Consider the following 22275-nt stretch of genomic DNA (forward strand, 5'->3'; position numbering starts at 1 on the left):
CCCACTAAAAATGTCCCAGGGATTCTGACAAAAAATTACTGAGGCCCTTCATGTTCTAGAGGAGTCAGAAAAGAAATACTTCAATTTTGACATTTGATCACGTTATTAAAGCATTTTTGCGGAAACACATTCAAGTCAGTAAACTTCAGTCAGAAGAGAACAGGCTACACATCCTATACTCTCCTAAATATATAATTTTTCAACACTGTTCACAAAGAAGTGCTAACCTTTTGCAGGCTCAACATCTAAAAAGTATTGTGACGTTAATCCTGTACCTTACACTGAGATACTAAATCAAAACCAACACAGGTATTCCTACATTTTTCAACCGTTTGCCTTAAGAAAAGAAACAAATTATCATGAGCTAGTATTTTTTTATTTACTTGGACAACTGAGAAAAGTGATGTATATTTTAAAAAAACCAAACAGCAATTACTGTACGCATGAAGTTTGATTTCAGTGTTGAAGCATACTTGTTGAAACATGTGTTTCCTTCCTATATCGAAGTCAGAGGATAAAGCTTTAATATGTTAATGTATAATTTCTTCACAGGAAGCTACTGTCAAACGAGGTGCTAGATATATATGTAACCACAGGAACTGCTATGTTTTTAATGCAATGCAAATGTTGACTTTCTTTTACAAATTAAACTATGTGACTGCAATTAAGTGAATTCAAGGAAATAAATCTTCAGTTAAATATACTGAAATACCACACTTAGAATGCAATCAACTGTGTTGTCTTTCAAGGCTTCTTGCGCTCATCTCTTTAAGTCAAGTGTATGATTTAATCCTACAAGCACCACAGTCAGATAGCTATGGTCTGAAAAACACTTGAGTGTTACATGTGTAAACACACTGAAGAACTGACTTCAGTACAAGCTGTTAATATTAAACTATCCACAGATGTACCCTGTTCCCCCACTCACACATCAATACCAGCACACAGTGGTTTGAATGCTGCGTCTGTAACCTGCCTGATTTTGTAAAGTACCAAGAGAAGATTACTGGGTTTCAGCAGTTGTCGTGTGACTATGCTCACTTCTCAGAGTCAGGGATTTCCTAAAATCCTTCGCTGACAAAGGATTTACTAGTGACAGCAGGCATAACAGGGCTTATATGGAACAAAGCGTTTCTCCCTGCATCTTACAGATGCAAGTTCCTTCAAAAATATTAGGTTTAGTTTGATCTTCTATTGTATGCTTCATAATTTTAAGTATAATAATTTAAAGCAATACATTATTTTCACTTAAGTCTCTTGCACTACTGGCATGCCCACATCATAAGCCAGACTCAGCAGCTCAGTTGTGCTTACTGCATAGAACTAATAAGAAAGAAAGAAAAAAAAAAAAAAAAAAAGCATATACCATGATACAAAGGTAGCATAGTCAAGTTATAATTCCAGATAAAACCCTTCAGGGAATCTTTGTACAATTCTAGTTCACACTATCATATATGAATATTGCCTTCTTTTTTTCATTGTCTCTGTAAAAATGTGTCCCATCTGACACCGTCTCCGTACCATCCCTGCCAAATCAGGGATAACCAGCAGGCCTTTGGGCTTAACCATGGCCCCTGGTTTGAAAAAAGTTTTGGCAGTAGACAGAGGCAGCCTAGAGAAACCAGCTTGGTGAGGCTTGTCTAAGGAGAGGAAGTTTGCAGGCAGTAGGGTGTTATCAATGCAGAAAAACAAGCTCATATAATAGAAGGGAAAGCACCACTGAGTATGTTTGGGCCAGGTTAAGTGGAGATAAAAGGTTGCACTGACGGCCTCTAGTCCTCAAAATACAAATCGCACTTCGGAATCTTGTACCGCTTCAGAAGACCCAGCAATAACACGAAGATATTTCAGAGATGCTATAGGAAAGCAAAATGCGTGCTGCAAGTTTTGGCACTTTTTCTAGTTTCAATATGTGCAAATCCTTGTGTTAGTACTTAGAAACTACAAGAACTTATCTCTGAGTGTATGTTTGCTTAGATGCACCATACACTCCTAAAGAACTACTGTCACAGAGCTCTTATACAAGTCCTCAGTATAAGCCACGGTGACTTACATGAAAAATCATAACTTGACAACTATTACCATTGTATGTCTTTCCTAAGAACAAAATACGTGATTTAACAACAACTGGCAATTACTTAAGGACAAGAAGAACCTGAAGAATCAAATACCCATAAACCCTCTACAAGAGATCACAAACAAGTTGCATTCAAAAACATCAGCAGACATGGCACATATGACATTTCAGAACACGTGCATCTTAAGCTGTTCACCATTTTATCTTCTACCTATCTTTCTAGACATTTGGAAAATATTAGGTGAAAAATTGATGCAATACTTAACACTTTCCTAAATACACGTATTTTAACTTAAAATAACTGGCTTGACCATCTTCTAGATCTCACCTAGCTGTGATGAACTTCTGAAGCAATCGTATTTGGGCAAATTATGCCAGAAAAGTTCAAATGTAGTTTGAATTAGTCACAAGAAATTCTGTCCTATAGTATTTAGTGCACAGCAACTACTACAGTAACTGCTATTATTTTATGGCACAGCAGTGTATGAGGTAAGCCATTCCAAATTTACTTTCTGTGTCCTACAATACTTAATTCAGGGCTCAGTTGGACGTTGAATGTCATAGACATGCACTTCTCTCAGAAAAAAGGGAACTACATTTTTAAAAGTTTTTGTTTACTTGTTTTTTACCTTTAATATGTTTTAATATTTTAAATAATTGTACAAAAGCAAGAAAATAAAAAAATTATACCTAAAAGATTGTGGAATTAACTTAAAATTCCTATTTAAATATTTAGCTTTCATTGAGTTCTTGATTCTCAGTTCTGTTCAGTGCATGACCCTAGACTGACCTGGTGAATCTGGCACTAAATCAATGCAAACACTACTTAGGATTAGTTCACAGCCTGTATTTTACAGTTTTATTGTTTTTAAATAACATCTAGACTTTGGAACTCAAAAAATTTACAGCAGCGCTCCCCAAAATAGCTTAGGGATTTTTATTAAACAGAACAGCACAATGAAAATAAGTTCCTGTAAGACAAGGGGGAATGTGCAGTGTACATCATTGGAGCATGGCAGGATAACTTGGGGGTGACAAGAATAGAATGTAACTATGAGTGGTATTGATTCTTGAGTGTCTTTCTTCGAGAGGAAATATTAATTTTGCCTCTGAGGATGTTCGGTCTAATGAACTCTACTCTAGCCATTAGAAAAGGACTCCTACTAATTACAACTGGCTTAAGGCATGAAGCTGCTCTCAGCTGTAAGACCCTGGTTCTTCTTTAACCCTTCCCTCCAGGGCTTTTTTCCAGTCCAGTTTGCTGGGGAGGCATATGAGGCTCTATGGACTGGGAAACTGGAACTGGGAAAAGGAGATGTGTCTTCTGTCTGAGTGTGGAAAAGGAAGTGGGAATTTTTGAGTCATGGGAAATGAGGACTCCTTATTTCAGTGGAGAAACGAACAGCTGTATTAAGAGCTGGGTACAAGGGAAAGAAGATAAAATGGCCACCTACAATTCAAGACAATTCCCTCCCAGTGACTCTACTGTCCTAGTTCTGCAAAATAATTCTACATATAGCTAAGAAGCTTCAAGCCAGCTCTGCTTATTACAAATCTACAGAGGCAGGCGACACCTGCTACTTTGTGTTCTGTCAGTGATAGGTAAATAGTCTTTTTAAAATAAAATGAAGTAAATTATTTAGTAAAAAATAACTCCTGACTCTCCCTCAAAAAGCAAGGATAATATGTAAGTAGCTCTGTAATATTCTATCAAAGGTCTTGAGAGGTTCCTGCTGACTGGAAGCTAGCCAATGTTATTCTAATCTACAAAAAAGGTGTGAGGGAAGACCCAGCAAACTACAGACCTGTTAGGCTAACCTGTTTCTGGAAATATTATGGAAAAGATGATACTGCATACTACTGAAAGGCAAATAAAGAATCAGGCAGAGGAAACATTGGTTCAGAAAGTCCTGTTTAACTACTTTGATATCTTTCTATGATAAGGTTGCCTGCCTAGTGGATGAAGGGAAGGCCAAGGGTGTAGTTTTTCTGGATTTCAGTAAGGCTTTTGATACTGTCCCTTACAGCATCCTTCTGGACAAGCTGTCCAACTGGGGGATGAGCGGTTTACGGTGCGCTGGGTGAAGAACTGGCTGAACAGCAGGGCTCAAAGTGTTGGAGTGAATAAAGCTACGCCTGGCTGGTGACTGGTTACCAGCGATGTTCCTCAGGGTTCAATTCTAGGGCCAGTCTTTATCAATGATCCAGATGTAGGAGTTGAATACACCATTAGCAAGTTTGCTGATGACACCTAACTGGCAGGTGCTGTTGACTGTATTGAGAGAAAAGATGTCTTGCAGAGGGAACTAGATAGAGTGGATCATTGGGCTATGATTAATAGAATGAAATTTAACAAGTTGAAGTGCTGGATTCTGCACCTGGGAGGGAGTAACACTGGGCACAAGTACAAATTGGGAGGGGGTGGCTGGAGGGCCGCCCTGCAGAAAGGGATCTGGGGGAGCCGGCTGGCAGCAGGCTCAGCAGCAGTGAGCAGTGTGCCCTGGCGCCCAGAGGGCAAACCGCGTCCTGGGGTGCATCCCACACAGCACAGCCAGCCCGTCAAAAGAGGCGATTAACCTGCTGTAGTCAGCGTCGGCGCAGCCTCACCTTGAGTGCTGTCTGCAGTCCTGGGCCCCACGATTTAGAGGTAGGTGAAGGTCGCTGAATGTGTCCAGAGGAGGGCAACAGAGCTGGTGAAAGGGCTGGAAGGCGTGGCCTATGCGGAGTGGCTAAGGACTTTGGGCTGGTCTAGTTCGGTGACCTCATTGCTCTCTACAGCTTCCTGAGGAGGGGAAGGGGAGGAGGAGGTGCTGGTCTCTTCTCCCTGGGATCCAGTGATAAGATGCACGGGAATGGTTCAAAGCTCTGCCAGGGGAAGTTTAGACTGGACTTGAAGAAGCATTTCTTTACTGAGACAGTGGTCAAACACTGGAACAGGCTTCCTAGAGAGGTGGTAAATGTCTCACGCCTGTCAGCGTTCAAGAGGCATTTGGACAATGCCCTTAACATACTTGAACTTGGTCAGCCCTGAATTGGTCAGGCAGTTGGACTAGAGATCACTGTAGGTCCCTTCTAACTGTAATAGTCCATTGTATTCCACTTACCTGTGCCCTGTAAGACACAGCATTCCTATTTTAAATGCAAAGCTCATCTAGGCATTTTCTGAGAAATCATTGCCAATGTGTCTAAAAAATTACCTTAACACATCAGTGTTCATCGCTTCTAGGAGAATGAATAAAATTTACCAAAATAATGGAAACATATATAAAATTAAACAGAAATAAAATGCTGTTGTGCTGCATAAACGTATTTTAAATTAAAAACACAGACGGTTAACATACTTTTTCTTTTTACAAAAGAAACACAATTTTGTTTTTCCTCCAAATACCTTTATCTTTTTTCATTACTACTTTTAATTACTATTAATTTAGGGTCATCCATCACCTGGGAAATCTGGACTGCTGGATTTATCATTTTTCAGGTAGCACATACTTAGAATAAAATTATCTTGGACACTACAAAAATCTTATTCTATATTTGGCTGTTTGTGTTTTTTTATGGGTAATTCTGTGGAGTTGTACTTCTGGGGCACACTATGAAATTTTGTCACACTACAATCAGAATATATGCGTACTAAGAAGAAATTAAGTTCTTTCTTTCAGAGAGATAGATGTCTGGCCACGATAATCTTCACTTCAGCATAAGAAATATTCCTTAGATTAACTATGTAGTATTTCTAAAAAGGAAAACATTTGCAAAGCCTCCTGTTCTCTGGCTGCATCTCAAATACATGTTGCAAGGGGAAGATGCCAAGATTTCATAGTTTCAAAACCTTCTGAAACTTTAAACATGAAACAAACTTCTTTGGGAAATCTATATTGAAAGCCAAAGAGGACAACCTTTGACATGAAGTACCCATTTAAAAAAAATAATTGTTTTCTCATTAACATAGACTTGATACTCTTTTTATATATAGCTGTAATTTAAGTTGTACAGGGTTCATGTTTATTTACACAGAAATACAGAGTCCAGACTTTTTTTTAGTGCAGTGATATTCTGAAAAAAGCTACTACACTGCATTATGGTATTAGAAGTTTATTGCTGGTGAGCACTTAAAGGTTGGGTTTGCTTAGCTTAAAATAAAATGTTTATTTTCTGTGCTACTCCAGCAAATTTCCAATGTTCTGAAAGTGAAGTTAAAATGTTCCTCCCATGTGTTGCTACCAGTTACAAAGGGCTACAGCACAACCAATGACTTCTATTACACCTAAGAAATGAAAATGCCACTTTTGTATCAAAATATTTTAATGTTTGCTAATTTTACTGTTTAAAAGAAGAATTATGACCGTCACTTTGGAATCCAGATTTCACAGTTTTGCACTGGATATAATCTTTCTGAAAGAAAAAGAAATATTATTGAGTTCTAAAGGTCATAAAATACTAATCTGACTGAATTCCTGCATTTCTTCTAATTGACATTGATAATCATAAAAGAAGATGTTCCTGATAGTGTGATAGGAAGTAGACCAAATTCAGTACATACCTCATAGCCAGGGCTGACAGGAGACTGAGACAGGAGGTTGGAAAGAAGAAACAACAGAAAGAAGAAATGGGGTGGGTGTGGGGGGGAAAGACAGAAAAGAATGTTACTTTAGAAGCAAGCATGATTGTGAGATTATTTTATACTTTCATTATACGTTATAGAACAGAATGTAAAAGAATTGCATTTGAGCTATGGCAGGTGAAAATCTGGATTACATAGCATCCTCCTAGTACTACATGTTTTTATTATCTCTGTTTGACAAGTTTTACACTACTAAGTTCAGAATCAAAAGAAGGACATTGCCCAGATTTTGTTCTTTGGAAGTAGATTTTTTTAAAAGCTGTCCTTAAATGTAGCCCCCAGTCAATCTTCAGCTCAAATTAAATGCTTTATTGGCAAATGAAAACATTTATATCCAAACTGAAACTGTGTCTGTGTGTGGTGGTTCCCTATGAAAGGATAATTAAAGTACACTTTCCAGGATTCCACATCCATTTTGAATGCCACAATTTCATAAACTAGGGCATAACTTCTTCACATTTTCCAGAAGCCAGACTTACAAGCTAAACTGAACACTGTGAGCTAAAGCTGGCTTCTTTGACAAAAAGATCCTGAAATCATAACTTAGTTACGAATTCCAGCTATGAAAGGTCTCCAGGAACTCCTTCTCTCTCAACTGCTCTGATTCTACATCGTAAATAGAAGTAAAAATAACATTTATTTTAGTCCTGTTTAAAGAATTGACAGATATCTAATTGAATTCAGTGATCACAAATGGAAGTTATATTTTGTTACCAGTGATCGAAGTGCCACACCAATACTAATGGTAAGGTTTTATGAAGGAGGATGATGTTTCTTACTATATTCACAGAAACTGCAGAAAAATGAAACAAATTCCAAAGTGCATGCTTCAATTGGTACCACAGTATGAACTGTCATAAAACTTATCTCACAAGTTCTGCAGAAGAATGGAGTCCAAAGGACAGATGTGATACAGAACTGACAAAGCTTATGCACACTTGAAAAAAACAGGGGAAAAAACCTGAAACACATTCAATGCAAAAAACCCAAAACAAAACAAAAAACATATAGAAGCCATATGTGAGAGCACTTCTGAAAATCTCATAAATTATGCCATGATTTCCTGAAATAAAGGTGAAATCAGAAAGCTATTTCATTCCTCCAGGATAATGCCCGTCCCTGTACCTACTGCAAACATATTTTCTTTGTGCATGCACGTGTGTGCGCGCATGTATGTTGCTGTGAATCATTAGCATGGGTACACTGATGAGTGCAAGTTCTTAGAGAAGTATAGCCTGTAGTCTATATGAAACTTACTGTATTTCTTCACTGGCAATTTTAATATTTTCAATAGTTTTAAAATATATAGCTTTGCAAAACAGGTATTTCATATCAGAATGTGTCAGCAAACAACAGAGTCATAAGATTAGAAATGTTTTCAAACTGAAATTTTTTGCAGTCTTGTAGTGCAGCGCATATTTACAGGGATTATACCAGGATGCTTGCTCATAAATTTTCTTTTAACCAAAATTCCAGAATAATTCAGAATTAGGGCCAGCCTTCCTCAAAATTTTCTGCCTTGGTCTCAGTAAGTCAGCATTTCTGACACAATCCACTGAGAATCATGAATAATCTATAAAGGTTTCTTGCTGCAATTTTTCTAGAAGTTAAGCACCTTACTCATTTATGCAGCTTTTCAATTAAAAATACAGATTCATAATGTTAACCTTAATTTCCAAGTAGCTTTAGGCTAATGATAATCAGTAGCATAAGTACATAATTATGGTTCGTAGATGGTACTGCATGTAACACCAGGTCTACATCATTTGCAATAGTGTCCTTTTAGTATGTCAAGTTTAATAAGTCAAATATTCTAATTGAGAGGAAAACACGATAATTGTTGTGTGTACTTATAAATTCTTTCCTCTCTTTTAAACCTTAAGGTTTTCAAAACTTTCACTTAGGAGTGGATTCATTTACACCGTGTAAATTCTTAACTATTCAAGTATATTATGACCATGAGTGTTAAAAGGAACAAATATGCCAAAGATAAAAAAATAGATGTAATTCTAAATTACTCCAGTCATTACATTTTGTTCTCAGAAGAGTTATTTTCATGATTGAGAAGTACTATATTAATGCATATACAAGTATAACATATGTTTACATGTGCCTGTGTGTATACAGTACCTCGACATATACATCTACACACATATATACAGATATATACATAGATTCACCACAAAGATCTGTTTAAGGAAATAATGGAGATCTCTCCTACTTTCTTCTGAACACTTAGAAATGTGTCAAATACACAGGCTCCAATTAATTAACTATAGCCTTGACTGTTACAAATACTCAGTGTAATACAGTGGTGTTTGGGTCACAGTGTTCTCCTGAGGGAATTCTTTCCTATATCATAAACCAATGGATATAATGGTCTGATACAGAAGAAATACAACATGTCGCTCCAGAGACGACATCCTCCAAAATGTAACTACTCACATTAGCATGCATGGCAGTTTTAGAGCTTCAAAATAACTCAATTCTTGCCAAAAGGTGGAGGCTACTGGGAGGTGCCTCATACCTTAAACCCACATAACTTCAGCTGGTGACCTCCCTGTTACGTCAAGATGCCTTTTGTCACAACAATGCTTTATAATTTACGTCCCACCCTCCTCTGTAGCCTGTAACTGGCAAAACCAGATTGTATTGCTCTAAATGTCATTGTTCCTTAGCAGCAACACCCATGGCCTCTATAGCTAGGGAATCCCATACCAGAAGGGTTTCATCCGGCACGCTGGGCGAGGGTTCTGCAGAAACTGTCCGAATGGTGCTGAGTCCTGTTAGGGAAACGTTTGACAGCCGCCTTTTCCTTACACCACTGCAGTTGTTAGGGATTTTAAATGCACATCTCTTATGGTAATTTAGACCACATCCTGAAAAGAGAAATTTAAAACCAGCTGATTACAGTTTATTACTGGGAAAAGGAAAGAAGTTTTGGTGTTTTTTGTATAACAACAAGGGTTAACCTTGTTAACCCTGATTTTTGATTAAACTTTCTTCCTCTACTCTGCTGGTTTAGTTCCTATAATCTAGAAATTTTTAGAGAGATCATGTGATGAACTCTGAAAAGTTATATCTACAACCTGTGTTTTTTCAAATATCTATGGTCTCAAAGTGCAAGAAATTTCTGTGATCCACATTTGGGAGGTAAGGATGTCTTTCACTGGAAATGGTATATTCCATTGGATACAGTCTGCCAGGAGTCAAAGAGTTGTGGCAAAATGAGAAGAGATAGCTATTACAACCTCATATGGACTGACAGCCATTTCAGTTAAATCACCTGAATTAGTGTGATATAGAATGAGATACAGGCTCTGGCTCATAAGGGAAGTGTAAGACACAGAAAACCTTTTCTTAAAAGGTCATATAGACCAACTTTTTTGCACTTCAGGTTACAGAGCCATATCCAGGAGGCCTCAGAGCAGCCAAAAGGATTAGTTCCTTAAATAGTTAAGTATTTTCATAGTTCTTATTGTATCTACCTACCGTAACTTCTTTTCTAATACTTAACTGATTTAAAAGCAGCATCAGAGACAACGTGCATAAGTGGAATGGATGGGTCTCAGTTCCCGAGACTGAAAATTACATCTCACTGCAGCTTACCTTCACATTTGAGTCCCTGACGCACCAGTCCCCACAGCATTTCTCCACAATGGTCACAGAAGGCTGGCGCTCGATATGAATGAACAAAAAGAGCATGGGGCCGGATTTGAAAGTCTTCAAATGTAGCGGAAGCTGTAACAACAAGATCATTCCAAAAATTAATAAAACTAGTAACATAACTAATATGCTTCATTTACATCGTACTTCATCACAAAACAAAGCAAAACACACTTTGGTCACTACAATGAAGAACTTTGAATTTTGTATTGGTTGTTATACTATATTTTGAAGATAAAAAGAGTGATGATGTACCATCAACCAATGGTGTATCGGGTACAATGACCACTGGAAAAAGAGTAAAGTTGCATTTACAAACTTGCAGCAATAACTTCTCTGATAATATTTTCCCAGTAAAACACAGGAGGATAATAGCATATAAAATATTTATCAGAAATTGGCAGAGTTCAATCAACCGTTGCAAATTTTTCAACATACTCTTCTACAGACTGTAAAGATCTACATACATAAGATAAACTGAATATATCCAGTTAAGAAACACTTTTTTTTAGACACGTAAAGGAAAATGTATCAAAAATCGGCCATTTCAGCTGACCATTTGGTCTATCTTATTCAGCAGCCTGTATTGGTATCAGTGAAGTAATCTCTCAAGTTGAAAATACACATTAGTTTAAAAAGAAAATATGTAATTATACACCCAAACGCCAAAGACAAAAACCTTGCAGAGCAGTCTGGTAGGCTGCTGTACATTTCCTGACATACCCGTCCTTTCAAAGGGATGCGACCTTGCAACTAGTATAACAGTTGCAAAAGTTACAGGGGCTAGTTAAAGGCACTAGTGTAAACTATAGTGTAAACCATAAAAATAAACAATGACGGTGTTTTAAGAACTATTTAGCTACAGAAGTAGCCAGTACCACAATACTTTTATGAAATATTTTTTCTTTCTTATTAAGTGTTAAACATACATCAGATAGTCTAATAAAAAAAAAAAAATCTGTCAAAACATTAGGCACCTACACAAACATTCAATCACATTCAGATTGTCGTTTAAACAAGTGATTTAAGTGTGTGCTTACTCCTCACAGGTATCAGTATGAATGAACCAGGTATGTAGCCACATAATAGAAATGCTCTGTGTCTCTCAACAGAAATACATTCCTAATTTGCAACTGAGAAAAATATATTTTTTAAAATGGTTCAGTTCAAATGAATTCCTAAAAGATCCAAATACCCTTAGTTCCTGACTCGCTACCTTGTATTAATGAAAAAAAGGACCAAAAATTTGCATAAAAATCATGAAAAGGTTTTTAACTAAGTAGAGCGGAGTACCAATAAAGACCTACGTCGCAGACACAGTTCCTTCTGTGCACAAAAATTCTACTCTTAGGAAAAACTTTTCCAAAAACGTCCATAGAAAAAACATGTTTCTACTCTCAACCAATTTCCACTCTAAGGATCTTTAAAGAGAGGTATTTGGAATACCATCTCAAAAGTAGGATCCAATATTATCCAACCTTCTTTTTAAAATTTTTATTAAAACAATCCAATTCACCTAACAGTTCGTTTAAGTCAGAATTTCATTTTCTTTTCCCAGAATTATCCTGTCCTCAGTTTTCACAATAAGCCGCATTAAAAAGCTTACTTAATTCATAAAATTAGGACTTTGTAGAACAGTCGGACATGTTGGAACATACTGAATCTGAAATAAAATAGTTTTATATTTATGTAACAATTTTAGGCCAGCCATTTTTTTCAGTCTCAAGGGCATCCAAATGCATAAAGATACTTGTTCACATATGTTATTTTTCTATTTTTTCCCAGACTACAGTAGTCAAGTTCACTACTGTTAAGGCAATGCTTACTCTGTAATGGAAATGCCGTCCTCCGTACACTAGGAAACACAAATCATCAGAACACATTTTGGACATTGAATAGAATTCTCATGATTTTACTTTGTCTAGGACTTAAAGTCAACTATCTTTTCTGTGCATATAGCCAGATGTTTTTCTGCAGTTCCAACTAAATCAAAGAATACGATGGAAGGATCAGGCACTCAAACTTTAAAATACATTTTGATGTTATTTTAAATATAAAAATATATATTTATTCTTCACTTGTACAAATGGAACAAAATCCAGGCATATTAACTTCCCTATTTAATTTCATACTGAAGATGTATCAGATGAACTAGGACAACACCCCGCCAGTAGGACATTAGTTTCTGGAGTTTGAGGAGGATTCATTTTTTCCAGGCCTCTGTACCACCAGCATGCAGCCACCAGGAGGAAAAGGTGCCACGGTCAGACAACAAACATCTCTACGGTCCTACCACATATGGATACTAATTGAGCTACAACAGCCCAGCAGCTCGATGAGATCAACACTATCAGGTCCCAGGCTTTGGGAACGAAATTGCCAGTTGATCCAAACCTAGATGCATCGTCAGTGAAGGAAGAGTCAGTATGTGAATTATTACAGGAGCTTGACCCCTACAAATCAATGGGACCTGACACCATCACCCCAAGGGTTGTGAGAGAGCTGGCTGAAATAATTTGCAAGGCCACTCTCCATAATCTTTGAGAAGTCATGGAGAACAGGGGATGTCCCAGAGGACTGGAGGAAGGCAAATGTTACCCCTATCTACAAGAAAGGCTTGAGGGAGGATCCAGGTAACTATAGGCCCATCAGCCTTACTTCAATCCCTGGGAAAGTTATGGAACGAATCCTCCTGGGGGCCGTCACAAGTCAAATGAAGCACGCGATTAGGAAAAGCCAACATGTCTTCACTAAAGGCAGATCGTGCTTGACTAACCTGGTGGCCTTCTATGACAAAGTGACTTGCCTGGTTGACATGGGGCAGGCAGTGGACATTGTCTACCTGGACTTCTCCAAGGCCTTTGATACCAGTCCCCCACAGCCTCCTCCTGGAGAAATTGACGTGTTATGGCCTAGAGAAGTGGTCTGTGCAGTGGGTGGGGAACTGGCTGACAGGCCACACCCAAAGGGTGGTAGTAAATAGCTCTTTCTCAAACTGGCAACCTGTCACTAGTGGGGTCCCCCAGGGATCGATATTGGGCCCAATGTTATTCAACATCTTCATAAGTGATCTGGATAACGGGGTCAAGTGGAGCCTGATGAAGTTTGCGGATGACACCAAGTTGAGTGGGGAAGCACACACTCCAGAAGGGAGAGCTGCTCTGCAGGGACATCTGGATAGGCTGGAGGAGTGGGCCACCAAGAACCTCATGAAGTTCAAGAAGGAGAAGTGTTAAGGTCTTGCCCCCGGGAGAACATAATCCAGGAGTGCAGTCCAGACTGGGATCCACCTGGCTGGAGAGCAGCTCTGTGGAAAGGGATCTGGGGGCCTGGTGGGCAGGAAGCTCAACATGAGCAAACAGTGGCTCCTGCGGCCAAGAAGGCCAACAGGATGCTGGGCTGCATCAAAAAGGGCATCGCCAGCAGAGAGAAAGAAGTCATTATCCCTCTCTACTCAGCGCTTGTCAGGCCACACCTGGAGCACTGTGTACAGTTCTGGTCCCCGCTCTACAAAAAGGATGTGGACAGGCTGGAAGGGGTCCAGAGAAGGGCCACCAAGATGATCAAAGGACTGGGAAGCTGCCATATGAGGACAGGCTGGGAGAACTGGGTTTGTTCAGCCTTGAGAAAAGGAGGCTTCGAGGGGATCTCATCACCATGTACCAGTACTTAAGGGGTAGCTACAAAGAAGATGGAGACTCCCTTTTTACAGGGAGTCCCATGGAGAGGACAAGGGGGGATGGACACAAGTTGCTCTTGGGGAGATTCCGATTGGACGCCAGAGGGAAATTTTTCACAGTGAAGACAGTCAACCATTGGAATAATCTCCCCAGGGCAGGGGTTGACTCGGCCACGTTGGACACCTTGAAGTCTGGACAGGGTGCTGGGCCATCTTGTCTAGACTGTGCTCTTCCTAGAAAGGTTGGACTAGATGATCCCTGAGGTCCCTTCCAGCCTGTGATTCTGTGAAGTTACAGATGAAAATCATACTGAACCTGAAGAAAAGCTGGTATGGAGGAGGAGCAAGGAAAACACTTTCAGGAGTTCACAGCCATACTGTAACATCTCTGCATAGAAAATACACACTATTATCTGTGCTAGTAAGCCTACAGTTTAGGAGGTTGGATTCTCCACTGTTCTTTCATACAGAAGCAGCTGACAGGGATATTTTCTGTCATCTGTTCTCCTAAAGACTACAAAGGAATCATTTTGGGCCTTGGTAACTCACACCTTCCTCTCCTCCCCCCTTACCTGGTTTATGAAACTCTGATATACACATGAAGACAAGGTCTTCACCATTTTGGAAACTCCAGCCATACGGCATGTTACAACATACATCCTCAGCAATGCAGACCACTACAAACACATCACTAAGCCTTCAAATCTCTCTGTTGCCTCCAGAGTTCCAATCTAAATTCAGAGCCCCAGCCCTTCGGTTCACAACTTCTGATTCTGGTTTTGTTACAGGATATCCACCTACAGCTTTATGAAAATACTGTGATTAACATCTCCACTTCTTTGCATAAAAAAATGATCATGGAAAAGCTATGTATCTGGGAGCTTTCTCAAGGATAAGCACCAAAACTGGAACACCATGCCCCATTGGCTTTCAACAGAACTGCAATGCACGCTTCTTTGATATTGTGTGTCTAGCTTAAATTTGCACATTAGAAATATAAAACCAAACATCTTACTAAAACTATATACTCAGTGAGCATGCATTTCTCCCCCAAAGGAGAAGACAAAGAAGACCCTACTATAAGACCCTCAGGCATGACAGCCATGACTTTTGGTAATATCTATGTGAATTCTAGCAATGCAAGCTTTTTGCTTAGAAAAATAGACTTTCCCGAGGTTGTTTCTAAAAGCATACAAGTAATAATCAAAGCACTATGAAAACAAGACTGATGTGTAAAACAGAAAGTGTATGTCTCAATCTAGCAAAGGATTTATGCGTGTAAGTTTATGCCTATTTCCTTGAATACCTACCTAAAGTTATGCATGTATTTAAATTCTATTTCAGGTAATGACATTTGCTAAATTGGAAGATTGGAGAGGAGGTTTACATGGATTTACTGGGTGGTTTTCCAAATAGTATAAACGGTGCAGTAAAAACACAACTAAGCTTAGAAGAAGCAGTAACTTCAATTTAGCTTTATAATTTAGATAATGGATTAAAGTTCTCTAATGTATCTTTACACTAAAATGCTAGTTTTTATGAAAAATAAATATCTATCTCTGTAGAAGTGAATCTGAAATTGAAACCTCCCACAAGCAGTTTTGCCTTAACGGATTTGATCATTCGGCTCTCTTCCAGTGTCCTGAATTCAGTTCCACCTGAACCTGTTAAGTGGATGGAAAGTATTTTGTTGTTGAGTGCCATTCTCTCCGTTCCATTTTTGTTGTACTCGTCTCTTCCTAGCCCCCCACCTCTGTCTCCCCCCTCACAAATGGTGAAGAAAGAATTGGTACCTTTTCCATTAAAGATATAACTGAACCTTCCAGTCTCCCTGCAAATTAATTAATGGGTTATCATGGCTCATGCTTTTAAAATAAAAAAAAAAAAATGTTTCTACTCCCAAGGCAAAAAATGTAATTTAGAAACTATTTTATCATATCTTTTGTTTAGTTCATATTACAAATATATGTGATATTAAATAAATACCACACTTTACAGAAATAATGTAAATGCAGTTTTAGGCAGGCAGAAATCAAATGTAAAGAAACCTCCCAAAGTACTGACCTTGAAGCTGTTGTACCAGTTATTATAAGCACACATGCAGTATTATATATTTAGGTTTTTTCATTTAAATGTTCTTCAATTTAAATATCCTTAGTATTTTTTTTGTACAGTACACATTACAAAATAGAGATGATCGAGTTTTGAAGACCTGCCTTTCAATGGAAGCTGAAATTTTGCCCAAGTGTTTAACAGATTACGGAATTAACATTGGTATTTTTTTCCTTAACAGAAAAGTAAATTGTCTGTGCTGAATTTTGACTGAATTCAAACAGCTCTGCAGCAGAATGGGCTGTCATTTTCATGGTGAACTCACCCTCCTCTATCTGCTCGACCTGCTACAACATTTAGTATTGGAGTGAAAGCTCAGCAGGGATGAGTTGACTGGCAAAACTGTTCACCTACCATGAACTGTGAGAACACCTGAACTGTATTTCTGTGATGATAATGGAGCAGGAGCTAGTAATGAAGGGTCCAGCTGAACTGAAGGGTCCTGCAAGTTATGCTTGGAAGTTCCAGAAACCAAAGATAAAGCCCAGAAAGGCAGGAAACCGTTTCAGGAAACAGCAAAGGATTGTTAGATCCTACACCTTTGTACCGAGTTTTGGGGCTGGAATACAAGGGAGTGTAGATCAGCATCTCAACAGATAACACTAGAGGACTTACTCCACAGCTTAAAGATATTCTTAGGCACCACCCACAGAGAAGGTCAGCAAAAAACTTAACAACAAACTACTAGATGAGGAACTAGATGTTGGCTGAAAAGGTTGAAAAGGTAACTGAGGCAAGTTCTTGGATGCTTCCAGCATTATCAAAAAAGAAAGATACCAATGGTAAAGATAAGCAGTGATAAATACCATTCATATTCTACATTTCAACCCTGCTGGCTGAAAAACTGAAACTTTTATTATTTTACGTAATGATATATTTAAAAAGCCATATCATTTTATACTGACATGATAACTATTCAGAAATAAAAGGCAGGGAGGAAAAATGTGTTTTGTTTTAAGAAAGCTTCTTTTGAAGCTGTTCTGGCGATGTTCTGCTCTGTTGAAAGGCATGGAAGTGTTTTGCATTTTAATTTTTAAGGTAAAAATAGTGAGGTTTTTAGGCTTTACATTTACATGTTCTCATCAGGCTCTGCAGGCAGCATTCTGTTTTCTTGTCTCATGAAATTACGTTATTTCAGAGCACTATTCACTGAAACTAGTGTGTCATTAGAACTTGATCTGGAAGAACTATGTTAGCCAGCAAGTTACACAAATCTTTAATTTGTATAAATATGGATAATTTGTATTTCTTGTTCTTCCACCTGCTTGGCATAGTTGACTTTCTATAGCTAAACCTAGCATAGCTTAGATTTTCAGAGCATGCAATTCCAGAAGCAGTCATATCTGAATTAGGTTCTTCTTTTGAACTTCTTTGTCATCTTATAATTTGTTACTTTTTAAAATTACGCATCTAGAAAGGTTGTCATATAGCCACTAACAACCAAAGTTTTAACTTTCAGAATACTCCTGTGTTATCAACCGAAAAAATAAAAGCCCTGCTGATGAAGAGAAAATTATGCATATTTTTTTCAAATTAAACAGACACCTTTCTTATTAACAAAAAGGCTTCCGTAATGACAGGCTATCCTTTTGCTTTGACAGAGCACTGATGCTGGGAAGGCAACTTTCTGGCTGTACGTAAAACTGTGCAGTAAAAAAGGGGTTCCAAATATGTCTACAACTGTATCTTGAAAAAATTGCTACTCTGCAGAGAAGTTTGCAATATTATGTTCTTAATATGATACTGTTACACTGTTAACTCTCAGGCTAACTTGTCATCATCTATTTAAGCATTCCTAGTATCACCAAAACACAGACACTGAAACTACAACAGTTTTGACAAGACTATTTCATCAAGTCTGTTAATGACTTGGCTGTTAATGGCTAGTACTCCTTGTTCTGGGCTTAGGCGCAGATCTATCATTCAGCACAGCTGGAAATGAGAACAAGAAGCCACTGCAACCCACAGAGGCAAAGTCCTGCTTTCATAAAGAGGCAAATGATTTCCTGATAGTTTTGAGTTCCAAGTCCAAAAGAGCTTTGAACTATTAGCAGAGGTGAGATCCTGCTATTATGAGCAACAGAGCTTCACATAATGGGAGCTGTCACCTAGCATCCATGCCTCTCATAGCATAAGAAACCAACAACCACATGATAAGCAGTATCTTGCAGCTATGAAAAGCAGCCATTCTCCTGCTATCCTCTCCCATTTGGAATGCCTTTAAGAGTAATGTATCCCATTGACTTCCCGCAGGTATTCGTAACAGAGTCCTTTCCTACAAGAACTGCTGGCATTCACCACTTATACACTATCCCACTTGAAGAACTGATTAGACCTTAGCAGCTAATGAGTGTATCCACAATTTCACTGGGCTAAGAGAAAGGACAGCATTTTATTCTTTTCGCTATTCTGTCCTAGCAATCAAAGACAGTCTGAGTTTTCAGAGTCCCATCAAAGCCAGCAGAGCTAGGGCAGTTAACACAAGCCAAAGATTTGATCTCTGATCTCCATCTTAAAATCTGATTTGAAGATTAAACTGAGATTATCTGGGCCCTAATACATAACAGAAATTACAGCTTCCTAAAATCTAGACATGTAGAGATTTATAATCACTCTGTTTCTTTATTTGTTTTGCTCTGAAGTAAAGAAAACTGGATATGGAAAATTCAGATCTAATGAGCTTTCTGGATACCTATGTGAGTATTTCAGCACTCCAAATTTTACATGCAGGAAAAACTTTCTAATGCAGTAAATTTCGTTTTGTTTTCCTTACCTATCATTGCTTTATTCCAATGTTTTAAGTGAAAAATAGCTTAAATTATGAATGCTAACAAGTTGGCAGGTAATTGGCTGTAGGAGGCAGGGATGGAGGGGGAGTTGAATTTTCAGAATTCAGAAACCTGCTACTTGCTAACTGCAACTGGTACAGGCTAGTTGCAATTTTTTGTAACACCCACACTAAGCAAAAGTGGCATGCCCTCAATCCTCCAGTGACAGAGAGACAGGAAACTGAACCACCAACTAAAGGCTGATCACATATTGTAAATCCGCACATGGACTATTTAGATTAGAAACATTGTGAGCTTGAGGGTCTAAGAAAGACGAGGTGGAAAATAACGATCCTCAAAAAGAAGCAGTCATGGAAAGATGAAGGTGAAGATCCTGCTTAGAGGTAATATTCTGGAAGCAGGGGAAGATCCCAGATATCAGGGAGATGGAAGCCAGGGGACATCCATGTATTTTGGTCAATGATGCCCAACATTGTAGCTGCAAGCAGTGGCACAGCAGAAATGAACACAACTTTGTGCCCAGCAACTGCCTCCTTACTGGGAGGGGCAGTGGGGAGCTAGTGAGTGTCAGGCTGGGAAGGGAGCAAATGAGCCAGTGTGGGAGGTATTCACATAAGGTAAAAGCTCTGACCTCCTTGGTTCTTAAACAAACCCCAGTATCCAGATTCACTATGGGCTGTTGTTTACATTGTCTCACCCATAATATGAGATTTAAGCAATAAAGTACAGGAGATAATAAACGATTTGCAATCAATTGTCCAGTGCTAGCTCAGACTTTTATGGAGAGTTTTAATAGAAGATTAACATTTATGAGTCATCATGCAGGACTCATCTGTACATGCTGCATTTTTAAAGTTCAATTTTAATGTACTTCCATTAATTTGAGAACGATTCCACAGTTTCAAGACTACAAAGTATACAGCACAGTAGGTTTTATATTAATTTGAAATCCCAGCACAGAATTCTTTCTTCACGAATTTACCTGTTTTTCACCCAAGTGGAAAAAACAGCAATACCTTAGTTCACGGATTCAGGTCCTGTTAATTACAAAATTATGCTGCAGAGATATTAATTTAGCCTAAGGAAATAAAATTACAGACTCCACAAGTTTACTGGAGATATTGATGCAGTGTTCAAAATTAACTCTGACTACTGGCAATAAGGAGCAGCTCCAAATTAAAAATAAAGCCTCTTGCTCCTTTTCTGTGCTCACTTTGATCTAAATTAATATAAAGTAGACACTAAGAGTCTTTTACATCTTTATTTCCTTTGACTGTTTTTTAAGTTCTTCACAACTCTTTTCCAAGGCTTCTGAAAAAAATCAAGTGATGGATTACATGGTCACTGTTAGAATTATACATCTCAAAAAGAATTAGCAGCACTTGTAAAACTTACCTAATTCCTTCAAATTTCTTTCATAAAAGGTTAAGAAAATGGTTTGTTCTATGGTGAATAAATGCTGATGGCTAAAAGTACAAGGGGATTAAAAATACAAACTTATGCTGAACTCACTAAGGAACCTCTGTGTACATGAAACTATTTTTAACACTCTTTAATATGAACTATCTGCAAAAGTTCAGATATCTCTTAAAATTACCCTAAGAATTCACAAATACATATCATTATATATAGAACATACATAGTTGGGGATGTGCGGGGGCAGGGAGGGTTGCATCCTATCATCAGATGTCCATAGGCCCTGACGGGATGCACCCCGAAGTTCTGAGGGATCTGGCTGATGTCATTGCAAGGCCACTCTCAACGATCTTTGAACGATCATGGCAACTGGAAGAAGTGCCCAAACACTGGAGGAAAGCAAATGTCACTGCTTCCTTCGAGAAGGGCAAGGAGGACCACCTAGGAAACTAGAAGCCAGTCAGCCTCACCTCCAGCCCTGGAAAGGTGATGAAGCAACTAATCCTGGAAATAGGCAGCTACTTTTGGCATATGCTTTAGTGTCTCCCTGACTTATAACGCTTTCTTCAGGTCTCGGATTTTTGATATGGGACCATCAGAGACAAGGAACAGAAGTATGACTATATATAACCGTTCTCATCCCCACTTTAATCTTTCTAGGAGAAGAATAGAAAAGGGAGAAGGGAACCTAACAATGCTAAGTAAATGGACCATTTGTACATAAAGTGCCCAAGATGACATAGCCTGGAAGAAATAAACAAATTACTGCTCTGAATTGTGGTTAAAATTTTTAAATGGATCACAACAATTCAAGAATGACCAACACAAACATCTGCACTGCCTGGCCAGGTAGATCTGAAGGTCAAAAAGATAAGCAAAACGTTTAGGGAATATATTGTTGCTCCATTGAAGATAAAAAGTGCTCTACTGACTTAATAGCTATTGTTTACTCAGGATTTCACCCACATACATATATAAACGGGATTGAAATTAACATTGGGAAATGGTGATACTAATATTCCTCACTTGACATTCTGTATTCAGTTTCTGTGAGGCGGACCCAAAAAGTTTGGTGAGAGACAAGAACTGACAGATGAGAAAAACCACTGGAGGCATGGAAGAGACTTCCATATAAGGCAAGATTAAAAGTAATTGTTTCGTTTGGAGAGGAAATGACTAAGAGTTTACGGGATTCAAGGAAGAAGCCAAAAAAACAAACCAGGAAACAAACACAACCCCTGTAGTATAACCTTCTGCAGCGACTAAGTAGAGCGACAGGAGTCTTCATGTCCTAAGGAGCAGGAAAGCTCTCCAAACTTCTTTTTGGCAACAAGTTACACCTTACCTAGGTTAACAGAAACATCCTTGGGGCCTCTTTAAGAGCTGTAGGGAGATAGATTTCAGTTGGAATGACAATGTCTCCAGGCTTGAGTCACACTACCACGCAGACATAAAAACTAGCCGACTGCAACCTGTGGCAGTTCCTGAGTCTCTTCCTCCTTAGTTTCCACTTCCACTTCAAACTGATATATTTCCCAAGGGAAGGAGGTTTGCTTGTTTGTGCTCAGACCCGCTTTAGCTCCAAACCTTGAGCACTTCCTAAAATAAGATGTGTATCTGACTACAAAGGGTTGCAAACATAATTGATTGGAAATAACCATGAGACTGTGTATTGCTATTTGGTCTTTCAAAATACCAAAGCCAGCTGTCAGCCAATGAAAGTGGACTCAATGAGTTTAGCAGTGATACTGTAAGATATATTCTTCACATAAGCTATATTTAATTTGAAACCTACTAAAGCAATGAGTTATTGAGACCATGAACTCAGAGAGACTGAAAAAGTAGAGATTCTCCAAACTGTAGGGTTTTTCCTCACATATATCCAAGCAGTGTAGAATACACTGTTGACAGG

General features: G+C 38.5%; 1 protein-coding gene across 10 annotated transcripts in view; it reads right to left on the reverse strand.

The window, feature by feature from the left end:
• The window catches only part of PRKD1 (protein kinase D1), a 146244-nt gene that overhangs the window by 34962 nt on the left and 89007 nt on the right, over nt 1-22275 (reverse strand). For 5 of the 10 annotated variants that reach the window (XM_075103259.1, XM_075103261.1, XM_075103266.1 and 2 more), the window contains 3 exons: nt 10311-10442; nt 9420-9580; nt 6621-6644 (listed from right to left, as the gene is read on the reverse strand). In XM_075103259.1, the coding sequence (XP_074959360.1) occupies nt 6621-6644; nt 9420-9580; nt 10311-10350 (225 nt within the window). In that variant the 5' untranslated portion in view covers nt 10351-10442. Of the gene's footprint in view, nt 1-6620; nt 6645-9419; nt 9581-10310; nt 10443-11046; nt 11065-22275 lie in introns of those variants that run through there. The other 5 variants (XM_075103260.1, XM_075103262.1, XM_075103267.1 and 2 more) reach the window with 2 other exon arrangements.

The sequence above is a fragment of the Phalacrocorax aristotelis genome, chromosome 9 (genome assembly GCF_949628215.1).
Source record: "Phalacrocorax aristotelis chromosome 9, bGulAri2.1, whole genome shotgun sequence".
Classification (NCBI taxonomy): domain Eukaryota; kingdom Metazoa; phylum Chordata; class Aves; order Suliformes; family Phalacrocoracidae; genus Phalacrocorax; species Phalacrocorax aristotelis.